This window comes from Microchirus variegatus (assembly GCF_963457635.1).
Source record: "Microchirus variegatus genome assembly, chromosome: 23".
In the NCBI taxonomy this organism is placed as follows: Eukaryota; Metazoa; Chordata; class Actinopteri; order Pleuronectiformes; family Soleidae; genus Microchirus; species Microchirus variegatus.
This window is the reverse complement of record NC_139824.1, coordinates 6,090,962-6,109,923: the sequence shown is the minus strand read 5'-3', so window position 1 is coordinate 6,109,923 and position 18,962 is coordinate 6,090,962. Positions and strand designations below refer to the sequence as shown.

Genomic DNA, 18,962 nt, shown 5'->3' with positions numbered 1-18,962 from the left:
TAGGGTAACCTAGTATTTGTTTTGCCCATGATTGTTACAAGCATTGAACAATGTTGAGGTGCAGGCCTGTGATGTTTATAACAAACATATTTTGGTTCCCATACACAGACGGGCGAGCTGCAAGATCTTGTTAGAGGTTCACTCTAACGATGCCTGATGTGTTCAACTGCACATCAGGCATCGATGTGTCGCTATGATGCAACAAAAAAAATGTATGATCTTCAATTTTTCCAGAAAAAAACAGAACTACAGAATCACGTTTGAAATTGCCCACAGTAAAGCTTCACTCTGTCTATAGCACGTTCATTTTTGAACATTCGATTAATTTAGAATGCAATTTAATTTAATTTATCTAAAAGCAGAGACATTTGAAAGATACACAAGTATGGTTATGTAAGTAATTTCCCAGAAATTAAAACTCTGCACCAGACAAGGTTTTGAAAGTAAAACGGAAGTTGTGGTTTGACATGACTGAGTGTTCATGGCACGCATTCAACAACTAATTCTAAAATTATCAGAATAATAATGTAGCATTTTGCAAGACGGCATACATGTATATAAAAGTGCTGTCCCTTCACACAGCACAGCAGAGTCACCGCATCTTCAGTCTCCTAGATTCACACTGCAGAAGTAAAGAGCAACTCTTCTGGAGCCTGAACTGGTAAAGTTGTTACTACTACTAGAAAACATTCTGATCTTTTTAGACAAACTTATTCATTCATTCATTGAGAAAATTTTGACAATAATTTTACATGTTCATTATATTATTTAGCAGCTCATTTCGCGAGACGTGTGTTGCGTTTTTGCTGATATGTCAGAGTCAGCACTGCACGCACTGGGGTTCATAGTTTGAAGTTTGGACGTCAGACAGACGTTTCTTGCATTACTGACAGATTAACTGAAGACCAATACAGACAGATACAGACGTCAGGAGCATCACATGAGCAAAGGGGAGAGCTAAAACATGGAAAATAATCAAATGTCAAGTCTTAATATTACTGAATATCTTTGAATTTTTAACCGTTGGTCGGATCAAAAACAAATCGGGCCAAACTAAATCGTTTGAGTGCTAATAAATTTGCTAAGAAAAAGTGAAGTTCAAAGAATGACACATACTGTCGTGCTGAAATGATACTCATGCCTGTTTCCACTGTCTTCCCTTGTGTGAAACGTTTCAGTGTCTGTTTGACTCCAGCCATGATCGTCCTCTCAAACCATGCTCCGCTTTACCTGAGTCTGCTCCTCTTTCTGGTCCACGTCTCCCCTGTCCTCTCCAGTTCTGGGTCCCCTGAAGAGGCCTGGAAGGGAGATCTGGTGGTGACCATCGTCAGAGCTTGGTGTCTGCAGGGAGATCATACTGGCAAGACTGAGGCGTGAGTAGAAAACAAATACACACACAGAGCAAAGACAGTTAATATTATATAAAATATTTATATATGTTATAAACATTATGTGATATAAATGCTATATCATATATTTGTTATTCTTATATTACAGGTATGTTAAGATGTGGTACGGCAACCATTACCGAAGGACGCACATGATCAGGTCGAACTACCCTTACTGGAACTTAAGATATTATCTCGGCAATGTTAGTACCAATCTTCTCTTCATAATTCAGCTTCCAGTTTTCTTTACCCAAAATAAAGCTCAGTGTTATGAATTACTTAGGGTGGACCCGGACGCAGACAGGAGACGGTAATAATGATTATAAAAATAATAACTTTTATTTATAAAAAGGAGAACAAAAAGCGACTTCGCAAAATGCGGAAGTGAAAAACGGAGATAGAGAGAGAGAGAGTGTGTGAGTGAGAGAGGGTGCGCAGCAGCAGCGACAGTCTTGCTTCTGTGTGGCGAACAGGGATTGTTCCGCCACGGAACAAACTCACTGGTTTGAGGGTCGGCAGGAGGGATTCCCAGGAGGATTGGGGAATACAGCTCCGATTCCACCACGGGCTTCAGGAGAGATACGTGGAAGGTAGGGTGTATCTTCAGGGATTTCGGAAGTTTGAGCCGGACAGAGGACTTGTTGATGATGCGGTCGATGGGATAGGGACCGATGAACCGGGGGGCCAACTTCCGAGACTCGACCTGTAGAGGGAGATCTTTAGAGGAGAGCCATACCTTTTGGCCAGGTTGGTAGGCAGGAGCAGGAACTCGATGCCGGTTAGCCTGCCTCTGAGATTGTAGCGAGGCTCGCTCCAAGGATGCTCGAACTTGTCTCCAGACCGAGTGGCAGCGCCGGAGGTTGGCCTCGACAGAAGGAAGGGCGACCTCTTCCTCTTGAAACTCGAAGAGGGGGGGTTGATAACCGAGGGAGGCCATGAAGGGAGACATGCCCGTTGATGCTGAGGTGAGGGAGTTGTGGGCATATTCAACCCATGGTAGCATGGAACTCCAGGAAGCAGGATGACGTGCCGCCACACAACGTAAAGCGCTCTCCATGCTCTGATAGGCTCTCTCCGTTTGGCCGTTGGACTGAGGATGGTAACCGGAGGAGAGACTGACTGACGCGCCCAGAGCGGAGCAGAAAGCCTTCCAAACTCGGGAGGTAAATTGCAGACCACGGTCGGAGACGATGTCGCTGGGGAAGCCGTGGAGTCGGAAGACGTCGGAAGACCAGTCTCGGTGGCGGTTGGCAGTTTGGGCAGTGGGATGTAATGAACCGCCTTAGAAAAGCGGTCCACCACCGTCAGGACCGCGGTGTTGAGGCGAGATGGAGGAAGACCGGTGACAAAGTCCACGGCAATGTGCGACCAGGGGCGATGAGGAATGGAGAGAGGATTCAGAAACCCCGCTGGTGGCCTGTTGGATGTCTTACCCCGAGCGCAGGTGGGACAGGCGGCGATGAAAGTTGTGGTGTCTTGCAGCATGGATGGCCACCAAAACCGTTGTCTCAGGAACCGGAGGGTGCGAGCGGTTCCAGGATGACAGGTGAGTTTCGAGTTGTGCGCCCACTGCAGACCCCCCGACCGAGCCGAGCCGGGGACGAAGAGACGGTTCGGAGGTCCACCCCCTGGATCCGGTTCGTCCTGTTGTGCCCGTCGAACTGCCTCCTCCACCGGCCATGATGCTGCTCCAACGATGCAAGCGGGGGAAACAATCGGATCTGGAGACGTGGTAGATGGATCTGGAGAGAACTGTCGAGAGAGAGCATCGGGTTTCACATTCCGTGAACCAGGGCGGAAGGTGAGGGTGAAGGTAAAACGCCCCAGGAAAAGTGCCCAGCGTGCCTGCCTTGGCGTTCCGTAGATAGGAGAGGTTTTTGTGGTCAGTCCATACTATAAAAGGTTGTGAGGCCCCCTCCAACCAATGCCTCCACTCCTACAGTGCCAAGATGACGGCTAATAGTTCACGGTTGCCCACGTCGTAATTAATCTCAGCAGGAGAAAGGCGACGGCTGAAGAAGGCGCAGGGGTGCAATTTCTGGTCAGACGAGGAACGTTGAGAGAGGACGGCCCCCACCCCAGTGTTGGAAGCGTCCACCTCCACGATGAACTGGAGGCTAGGATCCGGGTGAGAGAGAATGGGTGCGGTGGTGAACAGTTCTTTCAGGCGAGTGAAGGCGGTGTCAGCTTCTCCAGACCAGAAGAAGGTTTGCTGAGGAGAGGTGAGTCGAGTCATGGGCTCAGCAACTTTACTGTAGTTCCTGATAAAACGTCTATAAAAGTTTGCGAACCCCAGGAACCGTTGCAGTTGTTTACGAGTGGAGGGGGTTGGCCAGTCTCTCACTGCGCTGATCTTCGCCGGGTCCGGAGAAAGTTTGCCCTGCTCCACAATGAAGCCCAGGAAAGGAACGGAAGAGGCGTGGAAAGTGCACTTCTCCGCTTTAGCATAGAGTTTGTTCTCCAATAGTCTTTGCAACACGAGGCGAACATGCTGGACATGCTCCTCCACGGTCTTAGAAAAAATCAAAATGTCGTCGATGGACGAAGAGGAACTTGTCCAGCATGTCCTGTAGCACGTCGTTCACAAGGTGCTGGAACACAGCGGGAGCGTTCGTGAGTCCAAAGGGCATAACCAAATATTCAAAATGTCCCATGGGTGTGTTGAATGCCGTCTTCCATTCATCCCCTTCCTTAATCCGCACCAGGTGGTAGGCATTGCGCAGATCAAGCTTGGAGAAGATTCGAGCTTTGCAGAGCGGACTGAAAGCGGCATCCAGTAGTGGAAGAGCGTATTTGTTGTGAACTGTGATGTCATTGAGTCCACGAAAGTCTATGCAGGGTCTTAAGGTTCCGTCCCTCTTCTGCACGAAGAAAAATCCCGCACCCACGGGAGAAGAAGATGGGCGGATAAGTCCAGCGGCCAGCGACTGGTTCACATACTCCTCCATGCTGCTACGCTCTGTACGGGAAAGATTATACATCCGGCTGGATGGCAGAGGAGCACCAGGAAGGAGGTCGATGGCACAGTCATAGGGTCGATGAGGTGGAAGCGAGAGAGCCAGTTCCTTGGAAAACACTTTCCCCAGGTCATGATATTCCTCGGGAACGGAGGACAGATCTGGAGCAGTCGGGGTGGTGGTTGTTGTCTTGGCAGGCGAAGGCATGGCGGAGTGAAGACAACGGGCATGGCAGGAGACGCTCCAACCAGAGAGTTGTCCAGTCGTCCAGTCGAACTGGGGATTATGGAGAGCCAACCACGGAAGACCCAGGACGACGGGAGCAGAGGAGGACGGGATGAGGAACAGCTGGATGAGTTCCCGGTGGTTGCCGGAGAGGATGAGGGTGATGGGTTGAGTGCGATGAGTAACTGTCGCCAAGCATCGCCCGTCCAGGTCGAGGATTTCCTTAGGCTCCCGGAGAGGAACGGTGGGAACGGGATTCCCACCGTTCCTCACCGTTCCCGGAGAGGAACGGTGGGAATCCCGGCCTGGTCAGCGATGTGGAGGTCGATGAAGCAGTCGTCGGCGCCAGAATCGACCAAGCAGGTGAGGGGGATAGACTGCTGTGACCACCGGATCTTGCCAGCGAGCGAGACACGTTGGTGGATTAGACAAGAACTTGCCCCGCCCGCCAACACTCCTGCGTGTGTTGACGGGCTCAATCTTTTGGGCGAAGCGGGCAGTTAGCTCGTTGGTGATTCGCTCCCCCACAGTACAGGCATGCTCCACACTGCAGTCTCCGTGTCCTCTCGGTGGAAGTGAGCCGGGCTCGACCCAGCTGCATGGGTTCGTGAGAGTCAGAGAGAGGTACAGAGGAAGGAGAGGGAGAGAGAGATTGAACCGACGGCATGGTTGGAGCTACGGGTAACGTGTTAACTGATCTACGTGAAGTTCTCGCTCTCTCACGGCGCCTCTCGCGGAGACGGTTATCTAGCCGGATGGATAATACAATAAGAGAATCGAGATCAGCTGAATCATTCCGCGTAGCCAGTTCATCCTTGAGCTCCTCGTTCAGGTTCTTAATAAAAATAGCTTTTAATGCAGAGTCGTTCCAGCTACTCTCGGCAGCATTGATACGAAACTGGACGGAGAAGTCGGCGACGGAGGAGTTACCTTGGGTGGTATTAATTAACCTGGTGTCAATGTCGGAGCTTTGTAGCTCGTGGTCAAAAACTTTACGGAGTTCAGCCGTGAAGGAGGCATATGAAACAGAGGCGGGAGCAGAGTTGCAGAGTGTAGCTGTTGCCCATTGAGCCGCCCTTCCTGACAGCAGATTAACAATAAAAGCGATTTTAGCGCTGTCAGTGGGGTATGCAAGCGGTTGTAAATCAAAAACTAGTGAACATTGAAACAAAAACCCAGAGCATCAACTCCCCCGTGAATCGTTCAGGAATCGGAATAAAAGGTTCCCGTGGAAGGAATGATGGAGCGGAAAAACCGGAAGGAGCTTCTCTCCCCGTGTTGGAGGGAGCGACAGAAGCAGCCGCCGCTGGTCGATTTACGACGGTCGGCAGGAGGGATTCCCAGAAGGATTGGGGAATACAGGCAATGACCAACGGCTCTCGGAAGTGCAGGAGACGTGACGACCTGGAGCAAGGAGAAGCAGGTAAGTTCCAGCGAAACGGCAGCTTTAAAGTAACAGCAGGCGAACGTGCGACTTTACCCATGAGTGTGAAACAACGATCTGACGCCGGCGATGGGAAACGGCTCCGCTTAAAAGTCCTTCCTGATTACAGAACTGGCGCAGGTGAGGCGGAGCCGCGCAGGTGTAGTCAATCACCGGCGTCTTGAGAAAGTGGGTCAGCCACGCCCCCTGCAGAGGAAAGGAGAGCACAGAGCAGCAGCAGCACAGCAGGCAAAACAATAACAATAATAAAAAATAGAGGAAGGTGTGGGTGAGATCGTGACACTCAGGACTCTGTTAACTGCCCATTAAATATGGATCGCCACTCCCCTTACTTATTGACATATATATTTTTGGCAGTTTGTTTGTCTGTCTGTCTGTTTGTTAGCAACATGTCGCGGACGGATTTGGATGAAATTTTCAGGAAATGACCCACAATGGGACCAGGAACAAGTGATTAAATATGGGGCGTGATCTGTAGACGCTATCACTATTTTTCTTGCAATTTTGTGGGGGCCTGAGCTGCCTTGGCGGAGGTCTGCGCTCTCTGAGTGCTTTTCTAGTTCTAAATTGTATTAAACTGAAAGTACTGGAAAACTTTTCTTTGTTCAGTAAAGATTCAAGTGATTCAACAAATGACAGATTTTAATGCATTTTGAGAAAACATCCCAACTTGTGATAATGGTATCAGTATCTTTTGTTTCACTGTCATATTTATTTTTCTGTTGTTTTGATTCAGGTGGACACACACATGAAACTGAGGATTGAAGTCTGGGATGAAGATGTGTTCTTTGATGATCGTCTGGGAGTTTGTGAGAGGTCCCTGAGCAAGGGGACAAGAACCTTCTACTGCTCACTCAAGAGAGGTCGTGTTGAGATCAAGTACACTCTCACCTGTGATCGTCACCTGACGGGAAACAAATGCCAGAAGTACTAACGGTCTCCATAGAGATATGGAGTCTGAGTGTGAAAACCTCAGTATATAAAAATGACTTCTCAGTCACGCTTTGGTTTTGAAGATTATCTTTCATACATGCTTTTTCACCTTGATTCTGGTGGTGGAGCGAGTCCTAAATAATTTTTTCTGAAGCTGATTAATTTTTTTCCATATTTTCTTTTCGTCACATCTTTGAGCTCTGTTTAATTACTGTTGGTGTTAACATGATTATGCCTTGGTGTGGTGTGTGCAAACAAATACTATAATTTCCAAATAAACAGCATCCTCTTAACCCCTGAGAAGTTCATTTCATTCATAAAATACAAACAAATTAGACTCAAATAATAATAATTAACAACCTAAATAAAAATGCATGTGGGTGTCTCATTTTCCCCAGTTGGAAGTTAACCATTTTAAACATAAAAGGTTTTGTCAGTGTGTTTTCTTGTTGTTTCTACTCTTCACATCACCTTGATTGAAGGTTTCACTATTTTACTACTGTCTCAGTATCAGTGATAACACGTTCACATGTTGTTATGTTATCTGACGCCAGATGTGAGAGAAAGGCAGAATGTTTTCATTTGTTCACTCCTGTGTGGCTTATATTTGCTTACATTGCCATTTAAAATTCTAATTGATTATAATTGTGACAATTAAAATAAATTCATTATAATACAGGGCATTTGCAAATCTGGCCCTCCTCTAAATTGACCCCAGTGCCAGTCCTGAGCCCGGATAAGTTGGAGGGTTATGTCAGGAAGCACATCCACATAAAAATCTCTGCCAAATCGAAAATGCAGATCACTGATCCACTGTGGTCACCGCTAAAGAGGGAGGAGCCAAAAGAAAGGTGTCACCTTGTCACTCCTGATGTAATAGTCCTCCTACAGTTATGAATGTGCATGAGCACTGTGTAACACCACACATAAGTGTAGCATTGTTTCTGGGTGCCTTGAGGCCAAAGTGGGGACAATACTCTCCAACATTTCTAAATGTGGACTGCAGTATCCACTTTAAAGCACCGTCACCTTGTGTGGTTGAATTGAGTAAGTATTGAGTGTTTTGCAATCGTCAATTGTTTCTTAACTTGTGTGAAAACAAATTTCTCTAACTAACTAATATGCAGTCTGGGTGTTTATTATAATCTCTGCATATAAGAACGACTCCTCAGTCAGTTGGGGGTTTGGCAAAGAATCATGTTTTACACCTTTTTACACGCTGATTCTTGTGGTGAAGCTTTTATTTTCTTAGATTTGTCAAAACTGTTAAATCCTTGTGCTGTGTATTATTACTGTTTCTATGAGAATTCCTTTTTTGGTGGTGTCTTGTATATGCAAATAAATATTTTTGAAATACATCACGTTTCTGATTCCCTCTTGACCACACTAGGATAGAACAAGTTCATTTTATTTCAAAAATGAGTTTTAATAATCTGGACCAACTTCCTTTAAACTTCATTGTCTTCTTCACTAATCTTCTGCCTTGTACCCGTGATGATTTGCTCTGAGAGTGACAGACCTCTCTAAACCTGGAGGAGGTCACTCTGGGTCTGCGAAGCACATGCACACACATGAGCTTTGGTCATGCGTCGCCCTCTCAATTTTATGAGCCATTTCCATTGTTAAGTGCAAGCTGTTGAGATGGAGCAGCTCCTCCCCTGAGTACAAACATGCACACAGGTATGTACTCCAGGAGCAGGTTAGGTGTCTGAGGAGTATCATAGTGACATAGAGATTATTAAAGTGCATTTCCCAGAAACTGAAGGTGTGGTTTTGTGCTGTGCCGCGCTGTAATGTGTTGGTATGGTGAAGATGTTGCTGGTATGAGGAAAACGATACATAACTACTAGTGTAACCTAGTATTTGTTTTGCCCATGATTGTTACAAGCATTGAACAATGTTGAGGTGCAGGCCTGTGATGATGTTTATAACAAACGTGTGTTGGTTCCCATACACAGACGGGCGAGCTGCAAGATCTTGTTAGAGGTTCAAGAGTTGAATGAAAATCAATACAACTGCACATCAGGCATCGATGTGTCGCTATCATGCAACATAAAAATGTATGTTCTTCAATTTTTCCAGAAAAAAACAGAACTACAGAATCACGTTTGAAATTGCCCACAGTAAAGCTTCACTCTGTCTATAGCACGTTCATTTTTGAACATTTAATTAATTTAGATTGCAATTTAATTAAATTAATCTAAAAGCAGAGACAATGGAAAGATACACAAGTATTGTTATGTAAGTCATTTCCCAGAAATGAAAACTCCAGACAAGGTTTTTGTAGTAAAACGGAAGGTGTGGTTTGACATGACTGAGTGTTCATGGCACACATTCAACAACTAATTATAAAATTATCAGAATAATAATGTTGCATTGTGCAAGACGGCATACATGTATATAAAAGTGCTGTCACTGTCACACAGCACAGCAGAGTCACCGCATCTTCAGTCTCCTAGACTCACACTGCAGAAGTACACGAGCAACTCTCCTGGAGCCTGAACAGGTAAAGTTGTTACTACTACTAGAAAACATTCTGATCTTTTTAGACAAACTTATTCATTTACTCATTGAGAACATTTTGACAATATTTTTGCTGATATGTCAGAGTCAGCACTGCACGCACTGGGGTTCATAGTTTGAAGTTTGGACGTCAGACAGACGTTTCTTGCATTACTGACAGATTAACTGAAGACCAATACAGACAGATACAGACGTCAGGAGCATCACATGAGCAAAGGGGAGAGCTAAAACATGGAAAATAATCAAATGTCAAGTCTTAATATTACTGAATATCAGAATTTTTAACTGTTGGTCGGAAAAGCAAATCGGGCCGAAATTATAATTTTTGCTAAGGAATTTGCTAAGAAAAAGTGAAGGTCAAAGAATAACAGATAATGTCGTGCTGAAATGATACTCATGTCTCATGTCTGTGAAATGTTTCAGTGTCTGTTTGACTCCAGCCATGATCGTCCTCTCAAAACACCCTCCTCTCTGCCTGAGTCTGCTCCTCTTCCTGGTCCACCTCCCCCCTGTCCTCTCCTGTCCTGGGCTATGTCGGGCTGCTCCCTTTGTACCGGGTCACAACCTGGCAGGGGAGGGCTATAATGTGGTCACCATGCGCCGACAAGGAGCCTACGTGATTGACATGAAGACCTCCCTCAAGCCAGGTGGCACCTGTGAACTCCATATCAATCCTCTTCAAGGCAACAAGCTCCAGAAGGTAACTGCAGTCACACACACACACACACACACACACACATCTGCTATATGAGTTTGAATCCATGTTTTCATTGGAAAAGGTAAATATGTATTGAAATAAAAAAAAACGCGTAAGTCCCGGCAGTTTGTGCGATGTTCCTGAGCAGCACCAGAGCCAGTATGCATGGGACTAAAATGAAGAGGAAATATGATTTAACAGTCAATTATCAGAAACAGTGAAACTGGTTTGGTGGCTTTAGTCCATTTTGTTTTGAGTTAATTATCCATTACCTCTTAATTATGATTGATATATAACTGGTGTCACGTTGTTTTTCAGACACCACTCTCTGTCGTGGATTGGCGCTCATACAGCCGCTGCACCTCAAAGCTCATCAGCAGTGAACTCTCCACCACCAGGTATCTTCCATGTTATTATACTGTTGTAATCATCTTACCAAAGCAAGAAAACAACACCCTATTGAAAATGATTGATTCTTTTTTTCGTTGTTCTAAATAATTACTCCCATGCTAATGTTGTTACTCAGTGTCTCTGGGTGTGTACCATCCCAATTCTTGGAGAGGAAATTAAGTGCAATAAACATAATTACCTTCTGAGTACAACTTGTACTTAACATCAGTATCAGCCTATTTCAACTGTTCATTTATTTATTCAATAATTCAAATATGTTTATTCATATAAATATGAATGATGAGCACAGGTGAAAGATAAGGGGAGGTGAATGATGAGGACAGGAGAAAGATAAGGGGAGGTGAATGATGAGGACAGGTGAACAATGAGGACAGGAGAACGATGAGGGAAGGTGAATGATGAGGACAGGTGAACGATGAGGACAGGTGAATGATGATGACAGGTGAGGGATGAGGACAGGTGGATGATGATGGTGACAGGTGAGTGAGGAGGACAGGTGAGTGATGATGATGACAGGTGAGTGATGAGGACAGGTGAATGATGATGAGGACAGGTGAGTGGGTGAATGATGATGAGGACAGTTGAATGATGATGAGGACAGGTGAGTGATGATGAGGACAGGTGAGTGATGATGAGGACAGGTGAGTGATGATGATGACAGGTGAGTGATGAGGACCGGTGAATGATGATGATGACAGGTGAGTGATGAGGACAGGTGAATGATGATGAGGACAGTTGAATGATGATGATGACAGGTGAGTGATGAGGACAGGTGAATGATGATGATGACAGGTGAGTGCTGAGGACAGGTGAATGATGATGAGGACAGTTGAATGATGATAAGGACGGGTGAATGATGAGGACAGTAGAATGATGAGGACAGGTGAATGATGAGGACAGATGAATGATGAGGACAGGTGAATGATGATGATGACAGGTGAGTGATGATGATGATGACAGGTGAGTGATGAGGACAGTTGAATGATAATGAGGACAGTTGAATGATAATGAGGACAGGTGAGTGATGAGGACAGTTGAATGATAATGAGGACAGGTGAGTGATGAGAACAGGTGAATGATGATGAGGACAGGTGAGTGATGAGGACAGGTGAATGACAGGTGAGTGATGAGGACAGGTGAACGATGAGAACAGGTGAACAAAGAGGACAGGTGAATGATGATGACGACAGTTGAATGATGATGAGGAAGGTGAGGACAGGTGAATTGGTGTTAATTAAGGTCCCTGAATGAGTGAGAAAGTTCAAGCATTTGTGACCTTTGACCCATTTTGACTGGGATGGGGGGTTGTTCTCTGGGTTATTCAGTTTCCTCCCACAGTCCAAAGACATTAGGCAGATTGGACACTCTAAATTGACTGTATGTGTGAGACTGAATGATTGTGTGGCCCAGCTGTGGACTGGCGGCCTGTTCAGGGTGTGCTCCACCTTTTGCGGCCACATGACCCTGGACCCATGTGGAGGATAAAGCGGTAGACGATTAATGGATGAATGAATGAATGAATGAATGAATGAATGAATGAATGAATGAATGAATGAATGCACCTGGGTACACCTGGGAGACAGGGATAATAGCAATTCATTTTTATTGCTTGAAATAATGATTGATTGGTTGATCAGTGTCCCTGGGTGTGCACCATCCAAATTACCTAAATTGACGACAATTACCTACCTAAGTACAACTTTTACTTAACTTTAGTGACCTATTTCAACTTTGTATGTTTACCTATTCAAACTTGTGTTTTACTCCTTAGGCCTTAAATACATTTTCATATTTATTTAATATGATTTAAATGTAATTAATAGTGGTTAAAATATTGTGATGTATCCAATGCCAGATTATCAGATTATCCTGGCCTTCCTTCTGTCAAACTCTACACTATACATTTTTACTAGCTAAGTTTACTTGTTGTTACTCAACAAACCAAAAATCTAATATTTATCTCAGTGTATTCATGATTTCCCTGTATATTTATAAGTATAATTTACATTTAGAATGTAGAAGAGAGTCCAATAATACAAGTGGAATAATGTAAATCATCAGATGTCATTTGTACTTTGTTTTGGAAAAAATAATATAGGTTTATGGGATATTATTGAAGAGTATTTCATATAACAATGGTATATTATGTATATCTTTACAGCGCATTACTTGAGAAATACATTAACCAGGACAGCATTGGATGGGAGGTATTTAAACACTTCTTGTGTTAGTGATGTGCTTACATGGAGTAATGTGGATGTAATGTTTGTCATTTCTGTAATCTGTGTACTTTTTTGTTTTCCATTGTTTATTGGCACTCAGTGGTGGGAACCATTTTAAAAAAAAAATTAGTTTTTATTGTCAATGCAGTTTGCACAAAAGTCAATATCTCCATGTGCTTTGTGCACCAGATACAAAGTCAGTGCTCAAATGTCTGCTACGGATGCAAGATGAATGGCAGACAAACTAAAGCTCATGTCCTTCTTTCTTATTAGCTGGGACTCGATTATTCCAAGTTTGTTGGCCTGGATGTCGGGGGGACGCGTTCCAATGCTTACAACTTTGCTTCATCCAGGACCAGGGAGGACCGTTACTCCTTCAGCATTCACACAATCACGTGTAGCCAGTACAGGTAGGCTGTCAAGACCCCCAACCTCATTAGCACAGAATCATATTTTTTTCTATATATAAATCTGCATTTAAAGATAATAATTTATCTATCTACTTATTTTTTCATTTAGATACCGATTGTCAAATAAACCACCTCTCAGCTCTGAGTTCAAAAGAGATTTGGGGAACCTGCCCAATTCCTACTCTTCTTCAACTAAGGCTTCATACAGACGGATCATAACGACCTATGGCACACATTATATCAACAAGGTTGAACACACACATACACACACACTTGTTTCTATATCTTTGTGACATAATGTATTCCCTAATCCAGGGGTGTCAAATTCATTTTCACTGAGGGCCACATCAGCATAATGATTACCCTCAAAGGGCTACATGTAATTTAATTGTCATACAGTATAAATGTAACTGAATGTTAAATAAAGGTAACTACTCCGAAACATATTGCTAAATAGCTTTCTGTATTTATAAATATTATGCATTATGTAACCCGGTCCACGATGGTGTTTCTTGACAAACAAACTCTTTTAAAAGTATATATCTGGTCAGGGCAGACCTGCTCGCAGACCTCCTGCATGCACTGCTTCAAAAACACACCCTCAGAAAAAGACAATTTTTTCAGCCACAATAAAACGAGCTTTCACTGCCTCATCGTTTTTGGCTGTGACTTTTGTGAACACATTCTGCTGCGATCACAGTCTCAATCTCAATTTCACTCGTCGCATGATGCACAATGATACACTGCGATCTAGTGGTGGGATGCCGTCACTTTGCGGGTAACGCAATCGCCATGCATTGTGGGAAATGTAGTTTATGGTCAACGCACTCCTTAAAGCAGCATAGACCTATTTTAACACAGATTTTTAAGACCAATTAATCACTCGCGGGCCACATAAACTGACGTGGCGGTCCACATCTGGCCCCCGGGCCTTGAGTTCGACACATGTGCCCTAATCTATTACCATAACCATCACAATTAACCTAACCTTAACCTTAATCTAACCTAATTTAAACCCAATTCTCAGCCTAACCTAAACAAACATTAACACTGAAAAAGCCCTTTTACGTTGTACGGTCCAGTCAAAATGTCCCCACAAAGAGAAGTTTGTACATTTATTGGACCTCTCAAAGATATGAGAGGATGCTCACAGACACAGTCATTCCTGAGCCCCTTACCCTTTATACACAACACACACTGCTTGAAGCCATGTGAAGTGGGGTTCACTGCGAGCACAGCATTGTTACAACATACTAACATCATGTCTGTTTCACCTGTTACCAATACTATTTGGTCGTGAAGAGTATTTCAACAAGATTTTAAAAAGTTACAGAAACCAATTATGGAAGATGGCTTCAGCTCAACAATATTTTATTTGGTTTGATTTTAGGTCTATCTTGGGGGAAGATACCGGCAAATCGCAGCAATGCGAACATGTTTGTCCACGCTGAACGGCTTCACTTCATCACAGGTAAAGTATGTAGAGCACAAATTTTAGGAACACATTTGTACACTTTGTACCAAAAACAACATCTAACACCAGCTCCTTCCCACCTGCTCATCTAGGTACACAACTGCTTGTCCCGGGGTATCAGAGTAGGCTTGGGGAAGATATCACTGTCCCCTTCAGTTAAAACCTGCTCCAGTGTCCTAGAGAACAAGGACAAAGCCACTTCATCCAGCTCTGGGCTCTACCAGCACTTAACAGAGGTTATAGGAGGAAAAGGTTGGTTGGGGTCCTTTGCACTCACCAAGAATGACTCCGTGGGGTTCCAGAAATGGTTGAAAACCCTCAAGGATCACCCTGATGTTGTTCGGTACACCCTACGACCGTTGTATGATCTGGTTCCAAAGTTGTCTCAGAAGGCAGGACTGAAGACTGCCATTCATGATTACTTAAAAGAAAATGGCATCAAGAGATCGACCACAAGCCCGAGCTGTGGCAAACGTTACCCTGACCTGGATTCAAGCTGCTGTCCTAAAAAGGCCAAGAAGGGAAGGCTGATCGTGACCATCGTCAGAGCTTGGGGTCTGAAAGGAGATTTTTTTGGGAGGACTGAGGCGTGAGTAGAAATCAAATACAGATACAGATACAGAGCAAAGACACAGATCATGTAATACATCAAACACAAGCACTAATACACTTGTCTCCTTTTCCATGTTTTCCTGTATTACAGCTATGTCAAGATGTGGTACGGCAGGAAATACTACAGGACCCGCCGGATAAAGTCAAACTCCCCTCGTTGGAACAAACGTTATGACCTTGGCAATGTTAGTATCAGTCTGCTTTTCCTGAATCTGCACACGGTGGCGCAGTGACTAGTATTGTTGTCTCGCAGCAAGAACGTCACCAGTCCAACAATAACCAGTCAATTGGAAACTATTGGCGTGTTTCCACGAGTGCAACTCGACTTGCCTCGCCTCGAATCTTGAGGAAGTTTTGCTCCAAATGAGGACAGAAGACTTCTGTTTGTTTTCATGGTAATGATGCATGTGGCGGTGTCCTGTGCTTCACTACATGTGAAAAACATAGTTCACGCGCCGTGGTTTTCTTGTTTACAATGTTTTGCGTTGAAACGCAAAACATTTCCACACCGGTGATTTCAGAGAAGCAGGAGGGGGTTTGAGTTTGGTCAATGTGTCGCTCAAATCACCAGTTGCCGTGGTTACTATTAGTTAGCAGAAACTTCGTTTTAGTGGGAGGAGGTGACGTGTCGTCCTCTGGGGGCGTGGTTAAATCCTCGATTCCACCTTTGCTTTTCGAAGGTCAAGATGGTGACGTCATTTCTATCGATATTCAATTTACAATAGAGATTGTGACAACCCTAGGTGTTCCAGTGGCAAAGTAAAAGTTAAACATGCATTTTAACATTTAGCAATATAATGAACGTTTTGCATGACCGTCCTATATTTTTTCTATGTTTCCATTCCATTGTCATGATTTATTTCTCTGTTGTTTTGATTCAGGTGGACACACACTTGAGTCTGAGGATTGAAGTCTGGGATAAAGATGTGTTCTTTGATGACCGGCTGGGATCATGCTGGATATCTCTGAGCAAGGGGACAAGAACAGTCACGTGCCGACTCAAGAAAGGTCGTGTTCAGATCAAGTACACTCTCACCTGTGATCGTCACCTGACGGGAAACAAATGCCAGAAGTACAAACCGTCTCCATAGAGATATGGAGTCTGGGTGCTTGGTCCTCAGTATAAAAATGACTTCTCAGTCACGCTTAGGTTTTGAAGATTATCGATTACTTGATTCTGGTGGCGGAGCCATTTTTAAAGATTTTTTCTGAAGCTGATTAATTTTTTTCTTTTTTTTTTTTTTTTCGTCAAATCTTTGAGCTCTGTATAATTACTGTTGGCGGTAGCATGATTATGCCTTGGTGTGGTGTGTGCAAACAAATACTATAAATTCCAAATAAACAGCATCCTATTAACCCTTGAGAAGTTCATTTCATTCATAAAATACAAACAAATTAGTCTAAAATAATGATAATTAACAACCTAAATAAAATGCATGTGGGTGTCTCATTTTTCCCAGTTGGAAGTTAACCATGTTAAACATAAAAGGTTTTGTCAGTGTGTTTTCTTGTTGTTTCTACTCTTCACATCACTTTGATTGAAGGTTTCACTATTTTACTACTGTCTCAGTATCAGTGATAACACATTCACATGTTGTTATGTTATCTGACGCCAGATGTGAAAGAAAGGCAGAATGTTTTCATTTGTTCACTCCTGTGTGGCTTATATTTGCTTACATTGCCATTTAAAATTCTAATTGATTATAATTGTGACAATTAAAATAAAATCGTTATAATACAGTGCATTTGCAAATCTGGCCCTCCTCTAAATTGACCCCAGTGCCAGTATAAGTGAGCCCGGATAAGTTGGAGGGTTATGTCAGGAAGATAACACATAAAAATCTCTGCCAAATCGAATATGCAGATCACTGATCCACTGTGGCGACCGCTAAAGAGGGAGGAGCCAAAAGAAAGGTGTCACCTTGTCACTCCTGATGTAATAGTCCTCTGAATTCTGTTACTCCTGCTGCTCGGACAGACCAAATAAGTCAAAAAATGAAAACCAGACGGTGGGACAGTTATGAATGTGCATGAGCACTGTGTAACACCACACATGACAATGTGTTACACGTGTAGCATTGTTTCTGGGTGCCTTGAGGCAAAGTGGGGACAATACTCTCCAACATTTCTAAATGTGGACTGCAGTATCCACTTTAAATACTATGGTGGTGTTTAACTTGCTCATTAGAACCCAGTACATGTAACAACAGTGGGATGTTTTGGTTGAATTGGACACCGCCACCTTGTGTGGTTGAATTGAGTAAGTATCGAGTGTTTTGCAGTCGTCAATTGTTTCTTAACTTGACATCTGTTAGAATGCGGCTCGAGATGCATTTTTCTGTCCAAACCCAGCCAAGCCAGAGAGAATGACATAGTTTGCTTAGGGTTATTGGGGAGGAAAAGCATAGTATCCACAATGGATGTCTTCGATGGATGCCTGTGTGTTGTGTTCAATGTACTGTACATAATTAGGAAACTCTGGTTCTAAAGAGAGACTTATTATTTTTGACTTTAAGGTCCCATATTATATCCTATTTCTCCAAGTTAAACTAGTTCCCTGGTCTCCTAATGAACATGTCTGTGACATGCTTTGGCGAAAAAAAAAAAGTAAAATGAAACTTAAGGGACAGGAAATGACATCAGCCACAGAGGCTACTGGGAGCTAACAGCAGTTAGCATTTCGAGAAGTGATAATTTGCAGGCTCTAGCAGGCACATTGCCATCATATATATGTATATATGTATGTATATACATGTATCCACACAGATACAGATACATCCTCTGAGGCTGGAAGTGTGTGTAGGACTCTGTGCTGCACTGTGGAGCCAACAGTGCAGTACATTAACAGTAAATGACTGCTGTTATCGAACTGTTACTTTGTCTAACTAACAGGGACACAGACTTGAACAGCAGCTAACATTAGCGCCAGAACGCTAGCTGGAGCTAACGCTAACTAGTAGAAGCAGTGCTTAAAAGGTGCTGATGAGGAATTGCCTGCTGTGTGTTTAGTACCCCCAAGAAAACAATTTAACTTCTATACTTTACATTTTGTTTAGAAGTTTATAATGTGAGTTATTGTTAAGAGAAAAAAAAAGTGTTATTTACAGTATTCTATTGTTCTATATTGTCTTATAATGTGGGTTATTTACAGTGTAATGTATATTTCTTTACTAAGTTTATATAGGTTTTTTAAAGTCATTTACAGTATTTTATTGTTCTTTACATTTATATTTTCACATACTTTATTTATTTTCAAAATGACACAGATCCATGTTATTTCATTCATTCGGAATTAAAAAAAAACAACTTTTGACTTTCATACATTTTTCGTCAGATTATTTATAAAATAATGGTGATGAACACTGGTCGGAAGGGCCCCCTTGGAATTTTTGCTTAGGGCCCCAACAGACTCTAGAATCGCCTCTGGTCAGTGTACATGTAAAAGCACTAATGAACTGCCCCCGCCCTGGTGTCGTGGTGCCTCCTGTGGATTAAGGTGCAGCTCCTGCAGCGACCGCTGGATTCCTTCCTCTCATCTCTGGAAGTGTGTTTTTAGGGTGGAAACGACATCAGTGAAGAGCCTGGGGGCCGAGTAAACCTCTCCTCCGTCCGTGTCCACCCCTTACTGCAGCAGGACGCGCTGTCCTGTCACACGTGTGTCTCATT

General features: G+C 43.6%; 1 protein-coding gene across 1 annotated transcript; it reads left to right on the top strand.

Annotated features, from left to right (window-relative positions):
- Positions 1 to 8,617: 8,617 nt before the first annotated feature.
- On the top strand, positions 8,618 to 16,387 carry LOC310943690 (perforin-1-like; the record flags this gene model as incomplete). Its single annotated transcript, XM_083909326.1, has 8 exons — positions 8,618 to 8,627; positions 9,911 to 10,170; positions 10,486 to 10,565; positions 12,990 to 12,996; positions 14,601 to 14,681; positions 14,777 to 15,273; positions 15,388 to 15,481; positions 16,178 to 16,387. The coding sequence occupies 8 exons, from the start codon at positions 8,618 to 8,620 to the stop codon at positions 16,385 to 16,387; spliced, it is 1,239 nt and encodes a 412-aa protein (XP_083765452.1).
- Between the last annotated feature and the right edge of the window lie 2,575 nt (positions 16,388 to 18,962).